The sequence below is a fragment of the Somniosus microcephalus genome, chromosome 5, assembly GCF_052327205.1.
Source record: "Somniosus microcephalus isolate GS21.2 chromosome 5, FLI_Smic_1.0, whole genome shotgun sequence".
Lineage (NCBI taxonomy): Eukaryota > Metazoa > Chordata > Chondrichthyes > Squaliformes > Somniosidae > Somniosus > Somniosus microcephalus.
Genome location: NC_140991.1, coordinates 16938728 through 16953288, shown reverse-complemented (window position 1 = coordinate 16953288; position 14561 = coordinate 16938728). Strand labels below are relative to the sequence as shown.

The 14561-nt window shown below is 44.7% G+C and overlaps 1 protein-coding gene across 1 annotated transcript in view; it reads left to right on the top strand.

The window, feature by feature from the left end:
• Positions 1-273: 273 nt before the first annotated feature.
• Positions 274-14561, top strand: part of bmb (brambleberry) — a 31070-nt gene continuing 16782 nt past the window's right edge. The window contains exons 1-5 of the mRNA XM_085987368.1: positions 274-702; positions 7546-7674; positions 9838-10023; positions 11960-12182; positions 14063-14179. Coding sequence (XP_085843494.1) covers positions 457-702; positions 7546-7674; positions 9838-10023; positions 11960-12182; positions 14063-14179 — 901 coding nt within the window. The 5' untranslated portion in view covers positions 274-456. The remainder of the gene's footprint in view (positions 703-7545; positions 7675-9837; positions 10024-11959; positions 12183-14062; positions 14180-14561) is intronic.

Sequence of the window (14561 nt, the reverse complement as noted above, 5' to 3'; positions counted from 1 at the left end):
TCAGCATTTGCACGGGGTTCTGGGGGTGTGTTAGTATTTGCAGGGGGTCCTGGGGGTGTGTCAGTATTTGCACGGGGTCCTGGGGGGGTGTCAGTATTTGTACTGGGTCCTGGGGGTGTGTCAGTATTTGCATGGGGTCCCGGTGAGGTGTGTCAGTATTTGCACGGGGTCCGGGGGTGTGTGTCAGTATTTGCAGGGGGGGGGAGTGTGTCAGTATTTGCACAGTGTGCTCCCACTGGGTAATGAGATAAATATAAAAGGCGTGCACTGAACTAGGAGGGCGCGCCGTGCTGTCTGGGTGCAGCGGATTGGCTGTTTCCCGGGGGGGCGGCAGTCAACAGGGAGCGGGCGGCGGGTTTGAATAAAGAAATGGTTCAGACAGGAGCAGCAAACCGGCCTGAGTGACCGACTGACCGCCCGGACACACGGCCTGAGTGACCGACTGACCGCTCCGCCATGCCGGCCGGGCCCTTGCTCCTCCTCCTCGTTCTCTCCTCCTGCCTCGCCGCCGGCAGCGGCTCGGCTATTTTCGGTTGGTTTCTTCGCAAAGAAGCCGAGGCGCCGGCCGCCGGTGTGGGCGGCTCCGGCTGGGTCCCGGTCCCCGCCCAGCACCCGCCCTTCGAGATGACCACGGTGGACGAGAGGTTTGTGGCCGAAGCCGCGCACCTGGCGCTGGCCCCGCTCGACAGCTGTCACCAGAAGGTAGGGCACGGAGCCGGACCCCGCTGGGCAACCGGCTCACTTATTCAATAATAATTGTGGATTTGCAGCGACTTCAGGACCAGCTCCATATCTGCTCCACTGGAATTATAACTTTAATTTTGTGTTGCAAACTGTTAGCCATTTAATTTTATTTGCAAATAAGAAAAAAACTTGCATTTATATAGTGCCTTTCGGGACCTACCTAGAAGGACAAGGGCAGCGGGTGCATGGGAACACCACCACCTCCAAGTCACACACCATCCTGACTTAGAAATATATCGCCCTTCCTTCATCGTTGCTGGGTCAAAATCCTGGAACTCTCTCCCTAACAGCGCTGTGGGAGTACCTTCACACGGACTGCAGCGGTTCAAGAAGGTGGCTCACCACCACCTTCTCGAGGGCAACTAGGGATGGGCAATAAATGCCAGCCTGGCCAGCGACGCCCAGATCCCCAAGAATGGCTATAAAGCCCTTTTTAAAAAAAAACTCAATGAATTACTTTTGAAGTGTAGTCCCTGTTGTGATGCAGCAGCCAATTTGTGCACAGCAAGCTCCCACAAACAGCAATGAGATAATGATCTGGTTCATGCAGTTCTTTGCATGAAAACAGATGCGAACATTTAAAAAAAAAAAAAGTGATGTTGGTTAAATATTGGCCAGGAGAACACCCTTGCTCTTTAAATAGTTCCGTGTGATCTTTCACCCCCACCTGTATGTCCTCTATATATGGGGTTGAAGTTGCATTGCTGCTGTTTAGCCCATTACATTATCTGTTGTACACCAGAGATCCCAGGTGCAAAGCAGGTGTTTGTGTCTGAACAACCTGTTCCAAGTGTTGACACTGGGTTCCTATTGCACACTCCCAGTACTCTGCTACATGCACACCTCCCTGGGGTTGGTCATCTCTGGATATACTCCCAGCCCAGTACATTGCAATGAACGGAGCTGCTACTGGATGTGTACGGTAGTGTTCCTATCAGTCACACTAGGGGAATTGGCAGTGGATGAGGAAACGGAGTAAGAAATTTGCCTTTGGAAAAATATACTTAATTTTTTTTTAAGGAAATTGGGAAGTTTGTCTCTTGAACCAGTGAAGTCCGTTGACCTGGAGTGAGGGTCTCCGAGCTGCCCATGGGTCATTTGAAGTCATGATTTAAAATTATGATTTCCTTCTATACCTGTAATCCTGACTACCATGCCAAACGCTTTCTATTATCAGTACAAAGGGCACTATGGTGATGTTGTCTACCTTTTGAATTACTGACTCTTATTGAAATGTTAGCACAAGAGCCCTACAGGACTGCATCCCCACAGAGGGATGTTTGAAAACCGCTATCCTATACTGAACTATGTAAAATAGAATTTACAATAGTTAGTGTAAGATACTACAGAAGGTGAGGAAATCCAGCAAGGTTCATGCTTCTGATTGCCATGCATTCACTCCAGCTGGAAAATATCAGGGGTGTGGATATTGGATGAGGATTGGATTGGGATCGACCCTTCCCCAAAAACAGTCGAATAGTCCGCTGTCGGTGCGTGAATGAAGAATGGCCAGGTGAACAAGATACTGAAGGGATATTGGTGCATCTAAAACCATAACCCAGGAACAGCTTTCACGAGAGGGTGGAATAAAATTGGGAGGAGAGGTGAACTTCTTTATTTTTTATTATGGGGTTTGACTGACTCAAAACTCGGACTGCATGAAGGAATGTTGAACATCCTTCCATTGGAAAGTCTGGCTGCTGGATACAACAACTCTAGCTATTGATATCTGAAAACTAACTACCTGTCAGTTAACGGTCAAGGAAGATGCTGAATGGTTACAGGAGTACCCAAGTAATTGTGATACAGTACTTAGCATGAGACAACAGGGGGATGAATGAGAGGAATGTGACAATGTGTAAATAGCAGTGGAAGTGGGAGGAAGGGAAGGTAGAAATGGAAGCATGAAAGACTGGCCAAGGGGAATGGTTTCCAGTAGCCTGAGTGAAGAAAAAAAAAACAAGGTGACGCCGCTGGCTAACAAAAACCTATCCCTCTCCAATTGACCCTCGGCCTTTTGGGGAGTGCCAGATTTCCACTACCCTTTCTGTGGAAAGAGTGCTTCCTGATTTCACCCCTGAATGGCCTGGCTCTAACTGATTTTAAGATTATGCCCTCTTGTTCTGGATTTCCCCCACCAGATGAATTTGTTTCCCTGTATCTACCCGATCGAATAAATAATCATCTTAAACGCCTCGATTAGATCATCCCTCAACCTTCTAAACTCGAGAGAATGCAAACCGAGATTAATTTTCACAAAACTAATTAGACATTCCAGTAGCAATAACCTTGTTTAAAAATCTGTCTCTGGCGATGTGGGCGGTTTTATTATCAACTGTTTTCATTGATAAGGTTTTGGACAACCAAACCTCATTCCTCTTCCACGAATAATGAATCAGTGAGGGAAGCCTCACTCTACATCTAAGCATGCTGCAGCTGATCTGTGAAACCTTTAGCTGGCACTACATGGAAACCGTTCTAGTCCCCAATGCTAACATCCTCATCTCCACAAAATTGGCACAAAAAAAGTAAAATGGAAACTGAAGCTGGAACCTGTCTTTTCTATACTCTCTTGCAGACCATTGTGGAGTCTGTGTTTAGCCAGTCAGATTAGGTCCTTCAAAATAAAACCGATAATTCTCATTTGATGCAATTTAAAAGTTGAAGTGATTGTTAAGAATGGAGAATCCCTGTTGAATGTGTGACTGCTGTATAAAACAGACACATTGACCCAGGTGTGATTAACTTAAGTAGATCAGTGTCTGCTTCAGTATGTTCATAGTATCAACTGTTCCCCTTCATAAATAATGTGATCTGATGTGTAAATGAACGGTCTGGCACTTGTTCTGCAAGTCTGTTTTTTTAAAAAAAAGACGGACTATTGTCCTAGCCTGGTAGGTAAAGATAACACCTAGTAGAGCACAGGTCAGAAGGTTAAAAATAAACTTCAAATACTAAAAATCTGAAATAAAAAAAAACAAAACGCTGCAGGGTCATTGGTATCTGTCAAGAGAAAAGATAAGTTTAACATTTGGAGTGTGGACCCTTTATAAGACTCGATCCTGAGACCCAGGCTAATCCCAGGGTCTGTGCTGACTTTGCTGCTCTCAGCTGAGCCGGTATTTGGGGCTGCTAAATTTCCCTTTGTCCTTGGGCGAGAAAGAGGGAAAATGGGCTAATATTGCAGCTCCTGATGGCTTCTCAGTGACCCTTTTTGGGAAGTGTGTGCGTGGACAGGATCAGCTTGGCTGTGATTCCTCTACAAGTGGCTGGCCTGTTGTCACTGGATTCATATACAGGAAACTTTTTTTTTTTTTTTATCTGGGACCGGCGTGGTGCCGGTTTATCAAAGTCCGGATTACAGAGAGGTATTGTAAAAGGTATGAGCCCCATACACTGCAACAGATCCAGGTGTCCCTTTTGCTATGCAACAGGTGCAGGAACCCCGGTTACATGGCCACAGATCCAGGAACGGCCTCTAATATGAGGTAAAACTTAACCGGCAAAATTGAGGAGTAGGTTCAGGTAAGAGATTTCGGGTTATTTAGGTGCCGGTAAATCGAGAGTTTCCTGTAGATTGATACAGCACAGGAAGCCATTCGGCCCATTGTGCCTGTGCCGGCAGGCATATGAAGCATTGCCACTTGGGTGAGGTGCCAAATGCTATCTGGTGCATGTGAAACTGTACCCATCATGCTCCAGAATAAGTTGGTACCTACAGGGGAGAAAACTGGCACCAAAACACTTCTGCAATTGGCCAATTATAAATAGTTGACCAATAGATGTTGTTCAAGTGAGATTGGAAACTGAATCCTATGGGAGAGTGGAAAAGTGAAATCCCAAGTAGCCACAAAGTGGCACTTTCCCTATTGCCTATAGTGGGCATGGAGCTTCTGACACCCTACAAAGGCTCTTCTGAATTTGTTGACTGGCACCTGTTTTTTAAAAAAAAAAAAAAAAAAAAAAAAATCTTGGAATCACTCCCTTTGGCATGACTTTCAACTGACCGTTTTATATAATAAATTCACCTGAAGCTGCTTGGTGCCTCAAAGCACCGTGTCTCCTGCACTGTTGGCCATCGGTGCTGCAACATGAAGCCCACTCACATCTGGAGATGGAACAATATTAGTTCCTTGTAATTGAAGACTAACTTTACTGAATTCCCTCCCCACTAAACAAAATTGTGACTTTTTGTTTAAAAGCAAATGTGCTCCCACAGCGGAGGAAGGAAAATTTGGGCAGGGTGCAAGTTTGTCAGTCCTGGGTAGTTTTTATGCACCTCTGACTAGTCAATTGTAGAGGACTGGTCTCAGCCAGGGAAGGTAGATTTCTGTGCAGCAATCAAGCTGAGAAGGAATCCACTGTATGGGATCTCTGAGCTGGCGTGCTGTCTGTGGGCAGAAATGCCTGAGCAGGTGACGCAATGTTTTCCGATGGGTGGTGGCACTGAAAACTGCCTGCCGATTTGGGATTCTGCAGGCAGAATGGATGGAGCCCGAAACTTAATTGAAGGTGTGAGTCGATTTCTGTCCTTTCTTGCACTCCTACTTTGACCAAATGCTGATATTGTGTGTTTTCTGGGTTATTGCACCATTTAAAACATCCAAATCATTAACTCTAGAACAATCTTGAATGTTTAGGTGGTCTAAATTGAGGAGAACACCGCTGTAAACTGTGGACAATAAGTACTTCTCAGTTCTGCAGTAAGATTCACCAACATACGCAGGTGCCTAATACAGTAACAGATGCAATTTCATGTAAAATCTTTGCACTATTATGTAAATAGCTCATTAGCAGAATTGCTTGTATTAAATTAAACTAAGTGGCTATTAGCAAGAATTCACATTGAAGCAGCATGAATTTAACATCAGTTTCTGTAGTAACTGATCTCTGCTTTAGGTGTGTAGTAACACTCTGAGGAGCTAGATTTGATATGAGCTGAACTCTCTTCCCAACCCAACTCCCTTGTATTTGCTAACTGGTTAGTTTTCAGGAGGCGTTGTTTTAAAATGGAGTCCCCTTTGCAGCATTTAATTCAGAAATTGTCTCCAATGCCCTGGTGAGTAAATGCACCACCACATGCTGTACTGAGCTATAAAGATTAGGAAAGCCCTAGGTTTGGCTTCCTGTCTGTTGACTTGCTTGATCTCAGCCAGTTAGCGGAGCTGCAACTGATCTCTGGGCTAGGGGACAGAAGAAAATAGTCAGCTTGAGTTCCCAACCCTGCTAGAATATGTGTGATTGGTGAGGCTATGATTTGAGGAATTTCAACCTTTCTCCTTCCCTTCCCCTCTCCTGACATGAGATGACTCCTTCAGGAGCGGCATGTCTATAAATTTACCCCCATTTGCTCCAAATGGACTATTTCCCAATAAGAGCGGTTTAATTAAATTCATGATCAGACACTTTACAAATCCAGCATGAGCGCACCACTGGAAGCAAAGCCTTTTTTCCCAGCCCTCCTTTCTTGAAAGGAAAACTTTCATTGATACAGCGCCTTTAACAACCTCTGGATGCCCCAATGCTCTTTACCAATTAAGTACTTTTGAAGTGTAGTCACTATTGTAATATAGAGAATGCTGCAGCCAATTTGCGTACAGCAAGGTCCCACAAGCAGCAATGGGGTTATATCGGGAAAGGATGAACAGGCTGGGTCACTTCTTTACTCTTGAAAAGAGAAGACTGAGGGGTGACCTAATGGAGGTCTTCAAAATTATGGAAGGTTTTGATCGAGCAGACAGTGTGTTTCCACATGTGGAGTAGAGCAAAACTAGAGGCCATCAATAGAAGATAGTCACCAAGAAATCAAATCGGGAATTCAGAAGCAACGTCTTTACCCAGAGTGTGGCGAGAATGTGGAACTCGCTGCCACAGGGAGTAGTTGAGGTGAATAGTAGAGATGCATTTAAGGGGAAGCTAGATAAGCATACGAGGGAGAAAGGAATAGAGGGTTATGCTGATTGAGTTAGATGAGGAAAGACGGGAGGACGCTCGAGTGGAGCATAAACGCCGCATGGACTGTTAGGCCGAATGGTCTGTTTCTGTACAGTATGTAATTCGAAGTGACCAAATAATCTATTGTATTGGCCGTGGAATAAATATTGGCCAAGACTTTGGAATTCTTGACCCCAGAGGGCTGTGGATGCTCTGTCCATGAGTATATTCAAGACACAGATCGCTAGTTTTTTTGGGGGACTAAGGGAACCGAGGGATTTGGGGGATAGGGTGAGAAAGTGGAGTTGGAGAAGTTCAGCCATGATCTTATTGAATATTGGAGCAGGCTCGATGGGCCATACGGCCTACTCCTGCCTCCATTTCATGTGTTATTTTAAGTGACCTCTTCTGCCAATAATGCCACGGGATCTTTTTCATCCACTTAAACCGAGGCTCTGTCTGCCCTCAACGTCTCATCCGAAAGACATTGAAAGTGTTTCACGTTGCTGTTCGTGATGCCTTTCCCAAGTGGCTATTCGTGTGACGACACGGAGTGTCCAAAATCCCTTCAACGATGAAAGGCATCGCAGCTGCTGTCTGTGTGTGCACTCCTTGATTAGCATCAACACTAGGGAACTGTAGCTGGTTTCTCTCCCTCACTAGCACTGTGGCCAGTTGGAATACCCCAATGTGGGGCTTTAGTTGAGATATAACTCTAGAATCTGTATGGCTTACACCGGGTAGTGCCTTTATCAGTAGGTCATTGTTAGAGCTTCTGTCTATGCTCCTCTCGCAGCTCACTTGGTGAAGGCAGTTACTGATAAAGCTGAGAATTTGTTTGAATTTTGATTTTTTTTACCCCCGTAGGTAATAGCTCAGCTAACGTCCTCCTGCAGTGACCTTTCAGAAGAGGAGCTTGCCAAACTTGGGGTGTCCTTATTCAACTGTCAAGCAGCTGCTGAACGTCGCCTCACTTACCCGTGCACTGCAGACATGGTAATTCCATTGGGGTGGTTTTTCTTCATGGGGTTGGGAGGAGGGAAGAATGGCAATCAAAATACTCCAGTATAACAACAGAAAATGCTGGAAAAACTCAGCAGGCCAGGCAACATCCGTGGAGAGAAAATAGTCAACGTTTCGGGTAAACCCTTTGTCAAGACTAAAGAAGCACAGGAAATGCAATGGATTAAAAGGCCGGGCTGGGAGAGAACAAAAGAGAAGTGAAGAGACATAAGAGGTATTCAAAACAAGACGAGATGGTGATGGGACTAGTGGAGATAAAAGACTGCTCTAGATTAGGTGTGAAATGTTCTGGCAGAATGGGAGACAGCTGCCATGTGGGAGAGAGGAAAAAAAAAAAAGAAAGTTGGGGGGGGGGGGGGGGAAAAAACCAAAACCAAGGTGTGGATAAAAAATAAAAGTAAAAATGTAATGGGGGCCGAGGTTATGATCTGAAATTGTTGAACTCGATATTGAGTCCGGAAGGCTGTAAAGTGCCGTTCCTCGAGTTATTTCGGATTTCCAGCATCTGTAGTATTTTGCTAAAATACTCCATCACATTGGTTGGTGCATCAGTGACTCGTGTCCTTGAATAGTGGGATGTGAGGTTGGGGTTATAATTTCACAGTCTCTCCCTTTGAGTACTCGATTGAACCAAGTACCAATACTCCTCTTTCGGTGGATTTGCGCTGTGCTCCAAATCATGTAGGTTTTAGAGGCTAATGGTAATGAGCAGACTGAGCACAGCAGCGCTATTTTAGATAACGTTTCAGGTCGATGACCTTTCAGCTAACTTTTTGTTTCTCTCCTTGGAAGCTGCTTGACCTGTTGAGTGTTGCCAGAATTTTCTGTTTTTATTAAAGCTATTTTAGAAACTGATTACTGTCTGACAAACACTGGTTAACCTTTTCTTTTGTGATTTTCCAGTGGCTTGTCATTCCCCTGAGTCCGGTGCATATTCAATGTAGAATTGAGGTGTATTTGCCACTAGAGCCTCCCACTTGTACAATAGCAGTACCTTTTTTGTTTTTAATTATCGTGCTGTGAGTGTGTATCACATGCCACTTCAGCTGAAAAACAAGAGTACTACCTGATGTCTTTCATTTTTAAGGTCTGGGAATATGGTGCCCTTCCTCGGCTAACTGCTGGTGGCATTCGGTGGTGTCCAGGGTCACCTCTCCTGTTCTGTTTCATCCACACAACATGTCTGAAGTTTAGAACTCACCAGTACAGTGAGCTAAATGCTGCTGAAGTGTGAACTGGATATTTGCTCCTCCACTGACTTTATTTTGTGGTGTCCCCTGCAGGTCTTAGTTATTTATCCCAATTTTATTTTAACTAATCTTCCTCTCCAGCTTTGTATTTTACAGGCTTCCCAGACCAAGATGCTTGTGTCCAGTCCTTCGAACAGCTAGGCGAGGCCTGGCCTGTGGCATTCACATTCCCTTCTCTTGGCACTTACGGTGCCAGAGCGCACTAAAGCTCAGTGTTTGTGAAGCAGCAGCTAAAATGGCTGTAGATGATTAGAGTAACTGTCACAAGACAAGGAGCCTGGCACAGTATGTACAGGAAACTCGTTTAAACAGCACCTAAATAGCCTGAATTCTCTAAGTGGCAAAATTCTCACTCCGAAAACACCTCAATAACCGACAAAGTTGCCGAGTCCGAGTCTCCCGCGGTGGTCAAGTTAGTCAGTGGGGGTAGTTCTCCAAACTGCCACTACTCGGCTTCTTGGCGCTGTCAGAAGTCGGAACACCTCAATACCCCTGTAACAGGAGTCTGACTCTCCCGCGCTGCCGGTAGTCTCTTCTGATCCGCCATTTTACAGGGGTACTGTGTGTCTCCCACGCTGCTGGTAGTCATTGCATTGCATTGCATTACCCTCAACTGGCAGTACTGTACTTAATCAAGCATCTTCCACCATCCATTTAACACCACATTCTGTAGGTGAGTACCCAATTACTGTATACTGCACATTTCTTGATTTTTAAAAAATTTTCTTTGTTAAAAATAGCCTCTGTAGATAACCCTCTCCGTCATCCGAAATTTTTGATCAACCAGCACCATCCTGGTCCCGTCGGTACCGGATACCGAAGAGTTTCCTGTATCTGATATTAATTTGACGATTTATTCTTCCTCCCACACCCCGCTGGCCTCAAGACATTAGCCGAATGTACAGCAGATATGGACCCTGACACCTGGAATGCATACCATATAGTCAGTAACCGGGCACGCTCTGTGTGCTACGCCACACGGCAGCAGGATTTCAAGCGGAGGACCGAAGTGACGGTGAACTCTCTGGTGGCTACAGCTTCCAGTCAGTTAGAAGCCATGAAAATGCTGAAGGTAAATGTGTTCTCCCTCCATTCACTGTAACTTTAATCATAGCTCTCTTTTGCTGAAGTACCTGGGGGCCATTTTTCTATCTTAAAGGCACTACATATTAATGCCATCAAAAACTTAGATTTATATTAGAATCAGAAGATTGGTTTGAACCTGATACAACTGATGTTTGAAATCAATTGGTGGGACTTTGATTTTTTTTTTTTGGACAAGTGTGTGAGCAGTGCTCTATTTGGACCACTGATTAGCAAAAAATGCTGATCACTGGTTTCCCTGCTGTTAGCAGGTCTTGCTGCCTGTCTGCAAACCACTCATTAACTGGAGCCACCATGAGTACTGAAAGCCGATAAATCCCCAGGGCCGGATAACCTGCATCCCAGAGTACTAAAAGAGGTAGCCATGGAAATAGTGGATGCATTGGTTGTCATCTTCCAAAATTCTATAGATTATGGAACAGTTCCTGCAGATTGGAGGGTGGCAAATGTAACAACACTATTTAAAAAAGGAGGGAGAGAGAAAACAGGGAACTACAGACTGGTTAGCCTAACACCAGTAGTAAGGAAAATGCTAGAGTCTATTATAAAGGATATGATAACAGGACACTTAGAAAATATCAACGGGAGTAGACAAAGTCTACCTGGATTTATGAAAGGGAAATCATGTTTGACAAACCTACTGGAGTTTTTTGAGGATGTAACTGGTAGAATAGATAAGGGAGAACCAGTGGATGTGGTGTATTTGGATTTTCAGAAGGCCTTTGACAAAGTCCCACATAAGAGGTTAGTGTGCAAAATTAAAGCACATGGGATTAGGGGTAATGTACTGGCATGGATTGAAAATTGGTTAACAGACTGGAAACAGAGTAGGAATAAATGGGCCTTTTTCGGGGTGGCAGGCGGTGACTAGTGGGGTACCGCAGGAATCAGTGCTTGGGCCCCAGCTATTCACAATTTATATCAATGATTTGGATGAGGGAACCAAATGTAATATTTCCAAGTTTGCCGACGACCTGAAACTAGGTGAGGTTGTGAGGAGGATGCAAAGAGGCTTCAAGTCGATTTTAGACAAGTTGAGTGAGTGGGTAAATATATGGCAGATGCAGTATAACGTGGATAAATGTGAAGGTATCCACTTCGGTAGGAAAAACAGAAAGGCATTGTATTTAAATGGTGATAGATTGGGAAATGTTGATGTACAGAGGGACCTGGGTGTCCTTGTACACCAGTCACTGAAAGCAAACATGCAGGTGCAGCAAGCAGTTAGGAAGACAAATGGTATGTTGGCCTTTATTGCAAGAGGATTTGAGTACAGGAGCAAGGATGTCTTACTACAGTTATACAGGGCCTTGGTGAGACCACACCTGGAGTACTGTGTACAGTTTTGGTCTCCTTACCTAAGAGAGGATATACTTGCCATAGAGGGAGTGCAGTGAAGGTTCACCAGACTGATTCCTGGGATGGCAGGACTGTCGTATGAGGAGAGATTGGGTCGACTAGGCCTGTGTTCACTAGAGTTTAGAAGAATGAGAGGGGATCTCATTGAAATGTATAAAATTCTAATGGCGCTAGACAGACTGGATGCAGGGAGGATGTTTCCCCTGGCTGGGGGGTCTAGAACGAGGGGTCACAGTCTCAGGATACGGGGTAGGAGATTTAGGACTGATGAGAAGAAATTTCTTCACTGAGGGTGGTGAACCTGTGGAATTCTCTACCACAGAAAGCTGTGGAGGCCAAGTCACTGGATATATTTTAAGAAGGAGCTAGATAGATTTCTAGACTCCTATGTTTCTAGTACTGCATCCTCTACAGAGGAACACCATCAGTCTCTGACTTCAGTCCCTAGCTGGCTATAAAACTTCTTGAGGTGCCTGGATCCTGAATCATGAGTTTGCTATTGAACTTCAATAGTAAGAGTGGTCTTAAATAGTAATTTATTACAGGATGGACAAAAGGAACTACAAGAGCTAACTGCTTCGTCACTGGAGAAGGTCGTTAACAGTCAGAATGAGTTGCTGGAGCAACAGGTGCAGCTACAGGACGGTCAGCAAGATCTGGAGTCCTCCATTACTGGAAACCTGGAGAAGCTGACCAAGGAAAAGGAGCTCATTGCTAGCGGACACCAGCAAGTTGCCAAGTTGATTGAGGGCATCACGTTAACAATGGGTAAGCTTACCCTTCTAAACTAGTCCACTCCAGCTATTGCATTTGGCACTCTCTACCCCAGAGGGCAGTGGATGTTCAGTTGATGAGTATATTCAAGGCTGAGATCGATAGATTTTTGGACTCTAGGGGAATCGCGGGATATGGGGATTGGGCGGGAAAGTGGAGTTGAGGTAGAAGATTAGCCATGATCTTATTGAATGGCGGAGCTGGCTCGGGGGGGCCATATGGCCGACTCCTCCTATTTCTTGTGTTCTTATCCAAAGATCTACCGTATAAAAACAGAAAATACTGGAAACCCTCAGCTGGTCAGGCAGCATCTGTGGCGAGAGAAAGAGTTAACGTTTCAAGTCGTTGACCTTGCATCAACTACTGTGTGTTTCATGAGCTGATACCCCTCAAGTGGAATGAGCAGTGTATTCATAACTCCAATGCATTACTTTTATTTTCAGTGAAAGTAACATTTCTTAGTCTTGACCTTAACGTTACACTAAATATTGGAATGCTAACTATCCAGTTCCTATGATATTCATATTCCTGCTCTTTTAACCAATGTATTCGCATCTTTTAAATGGGTTAATGTCTTAAATAGCAGACAAAGCTGTCAATCAAATTTGAGTTGTCATGCTAATTTTTTACTATGCAGAGTAGTATATAGAATGCTTGTACAGTAGTAGTTGCACTGAGCATGATCCCAAAAAGCTGGATGGTAGAAAGGATGCAGTGAGAGCAAGGACTTGGATCTATATAGATCCTCATCACCTCCTGACGTCTTAAAGTGCTTCATAGCCAACCAATTACTTTTGAAGTGCAGGTCCTGGTTACTGTAGATAAATGAGGCAGACACTGTTCACACAGCACAGCATCTTTTCCATCCACCTGAAATGGCAGATTGGTGGGGGGGGGGGGTGCTTGGTTTAGTCTCCCCTGAAAGCTGGCACCTCTGACAATGCACCATTGTCAATCACTTTACGTTGAGTGTTGGGGAGAGCGGATCGCTCTTGGAATTGTGACCCTTGACCAAAAGTGTAAATAACACTGCAGTGCGTCCTTGTCCTGTCTGTCAAAAGCAGCCAGGAAAACTGATCAAGTCTATCAGTCAGATTCTGTTTTGCAGCTAGGCAGGACTCTAGTAGGGTGGAATAGGGAGAAACCTTGCACTGATTTAGAGCCTTATGTCTCCAACGTTCCAAAGTGCTTCAGAGAATGAACTACCTTGTGCAGTTTCCCTGTGGAAACATGCCTCTGACAGCCCAACTCTGGTTGCACATCTGTATCGCAGCACATTGCTACAAAGGTCCTAAGCCCTTTAAGCTATAAATTGCCTCAATATTTTGTGGTACTGATTTTTGGTTCCTTGTAGAATGTTGGAGCCAATAATTAATTCACTTTTCAATTTAAAAAGATGATACCAGAACTGAGGTTATAATTATCAGGAAAGACTAGAGGCTGGGGCTTTTTTCTCTGAAGGCTGAGGGGTGTGTGTGACCTAAATAGAGGTCTTTAAAATTATGAAGGAGTTTGATTTGATAGACGTAGAGAAGATGTTTCTGCTTGTAGGGGGGTTCAAAACTAGGCCCCCTAAATATAAGCTAGTTACCAATTAGGAATTCAGGAGAAACTTCTTTGCCCAGAGAGTGGTGGGAATGTGGAACTCGCTACCACATGGAGTAGTTGAGACAAATAGCAGAGATGCCTTTTAAGGGGAAGCTGGATAAATACGAGGGAGAAAGGAATAGGGTGGGAGGAGGCTTGTTCAGAACATAAACACCGATTTGGGTCAACTGACCTGTATCTGTGCTGTAGTTTCTATGTGATGTAAAGTAGGTTCTCCTATGCAGAAGAAATGTTTAGAGTTTATAAAGCTTTACTTTTTTTTTTAGAAAATGTCAGTCGACAATTGGTACACCAGGACTTGGAGCTACAGGAAGGTCATCAAGCAATTCTAACTGACCTCCTGGAGGTCAGGGCACGTGCTCATCAGGTGCACAGCAAGTTGGGTAAGCAACCTTTTGCTTTGGGAGCAGAGAACTTAGTGGTTGGAAACTTGACTGCCTTTTTAAAATTGTACTTGTGGTGAAGAGGGAGGACATTAAATGAGGGCAATTACAGAAGTTCAGTTTGTGGGACACTGCAAATCAGTACCATGGGATTTCCACCACCTACAACTCATCACTAAAAGCATCTCCTTTGGTTTGAGATCCTGTAGAACGTATTGGGGGGGGGGGGGGGGGGGGGGGGGGAGGGAAAGAAAAAATACTGCACTCCTCTCCTCTCTATCTGTGGGTGGGGGACACACGCACATACCTGTAACGTGATGACTAATCGGTGTAATGATCAATAATATGTCATTCTATAGTGGACACTAGGTGGAGCCGTAGA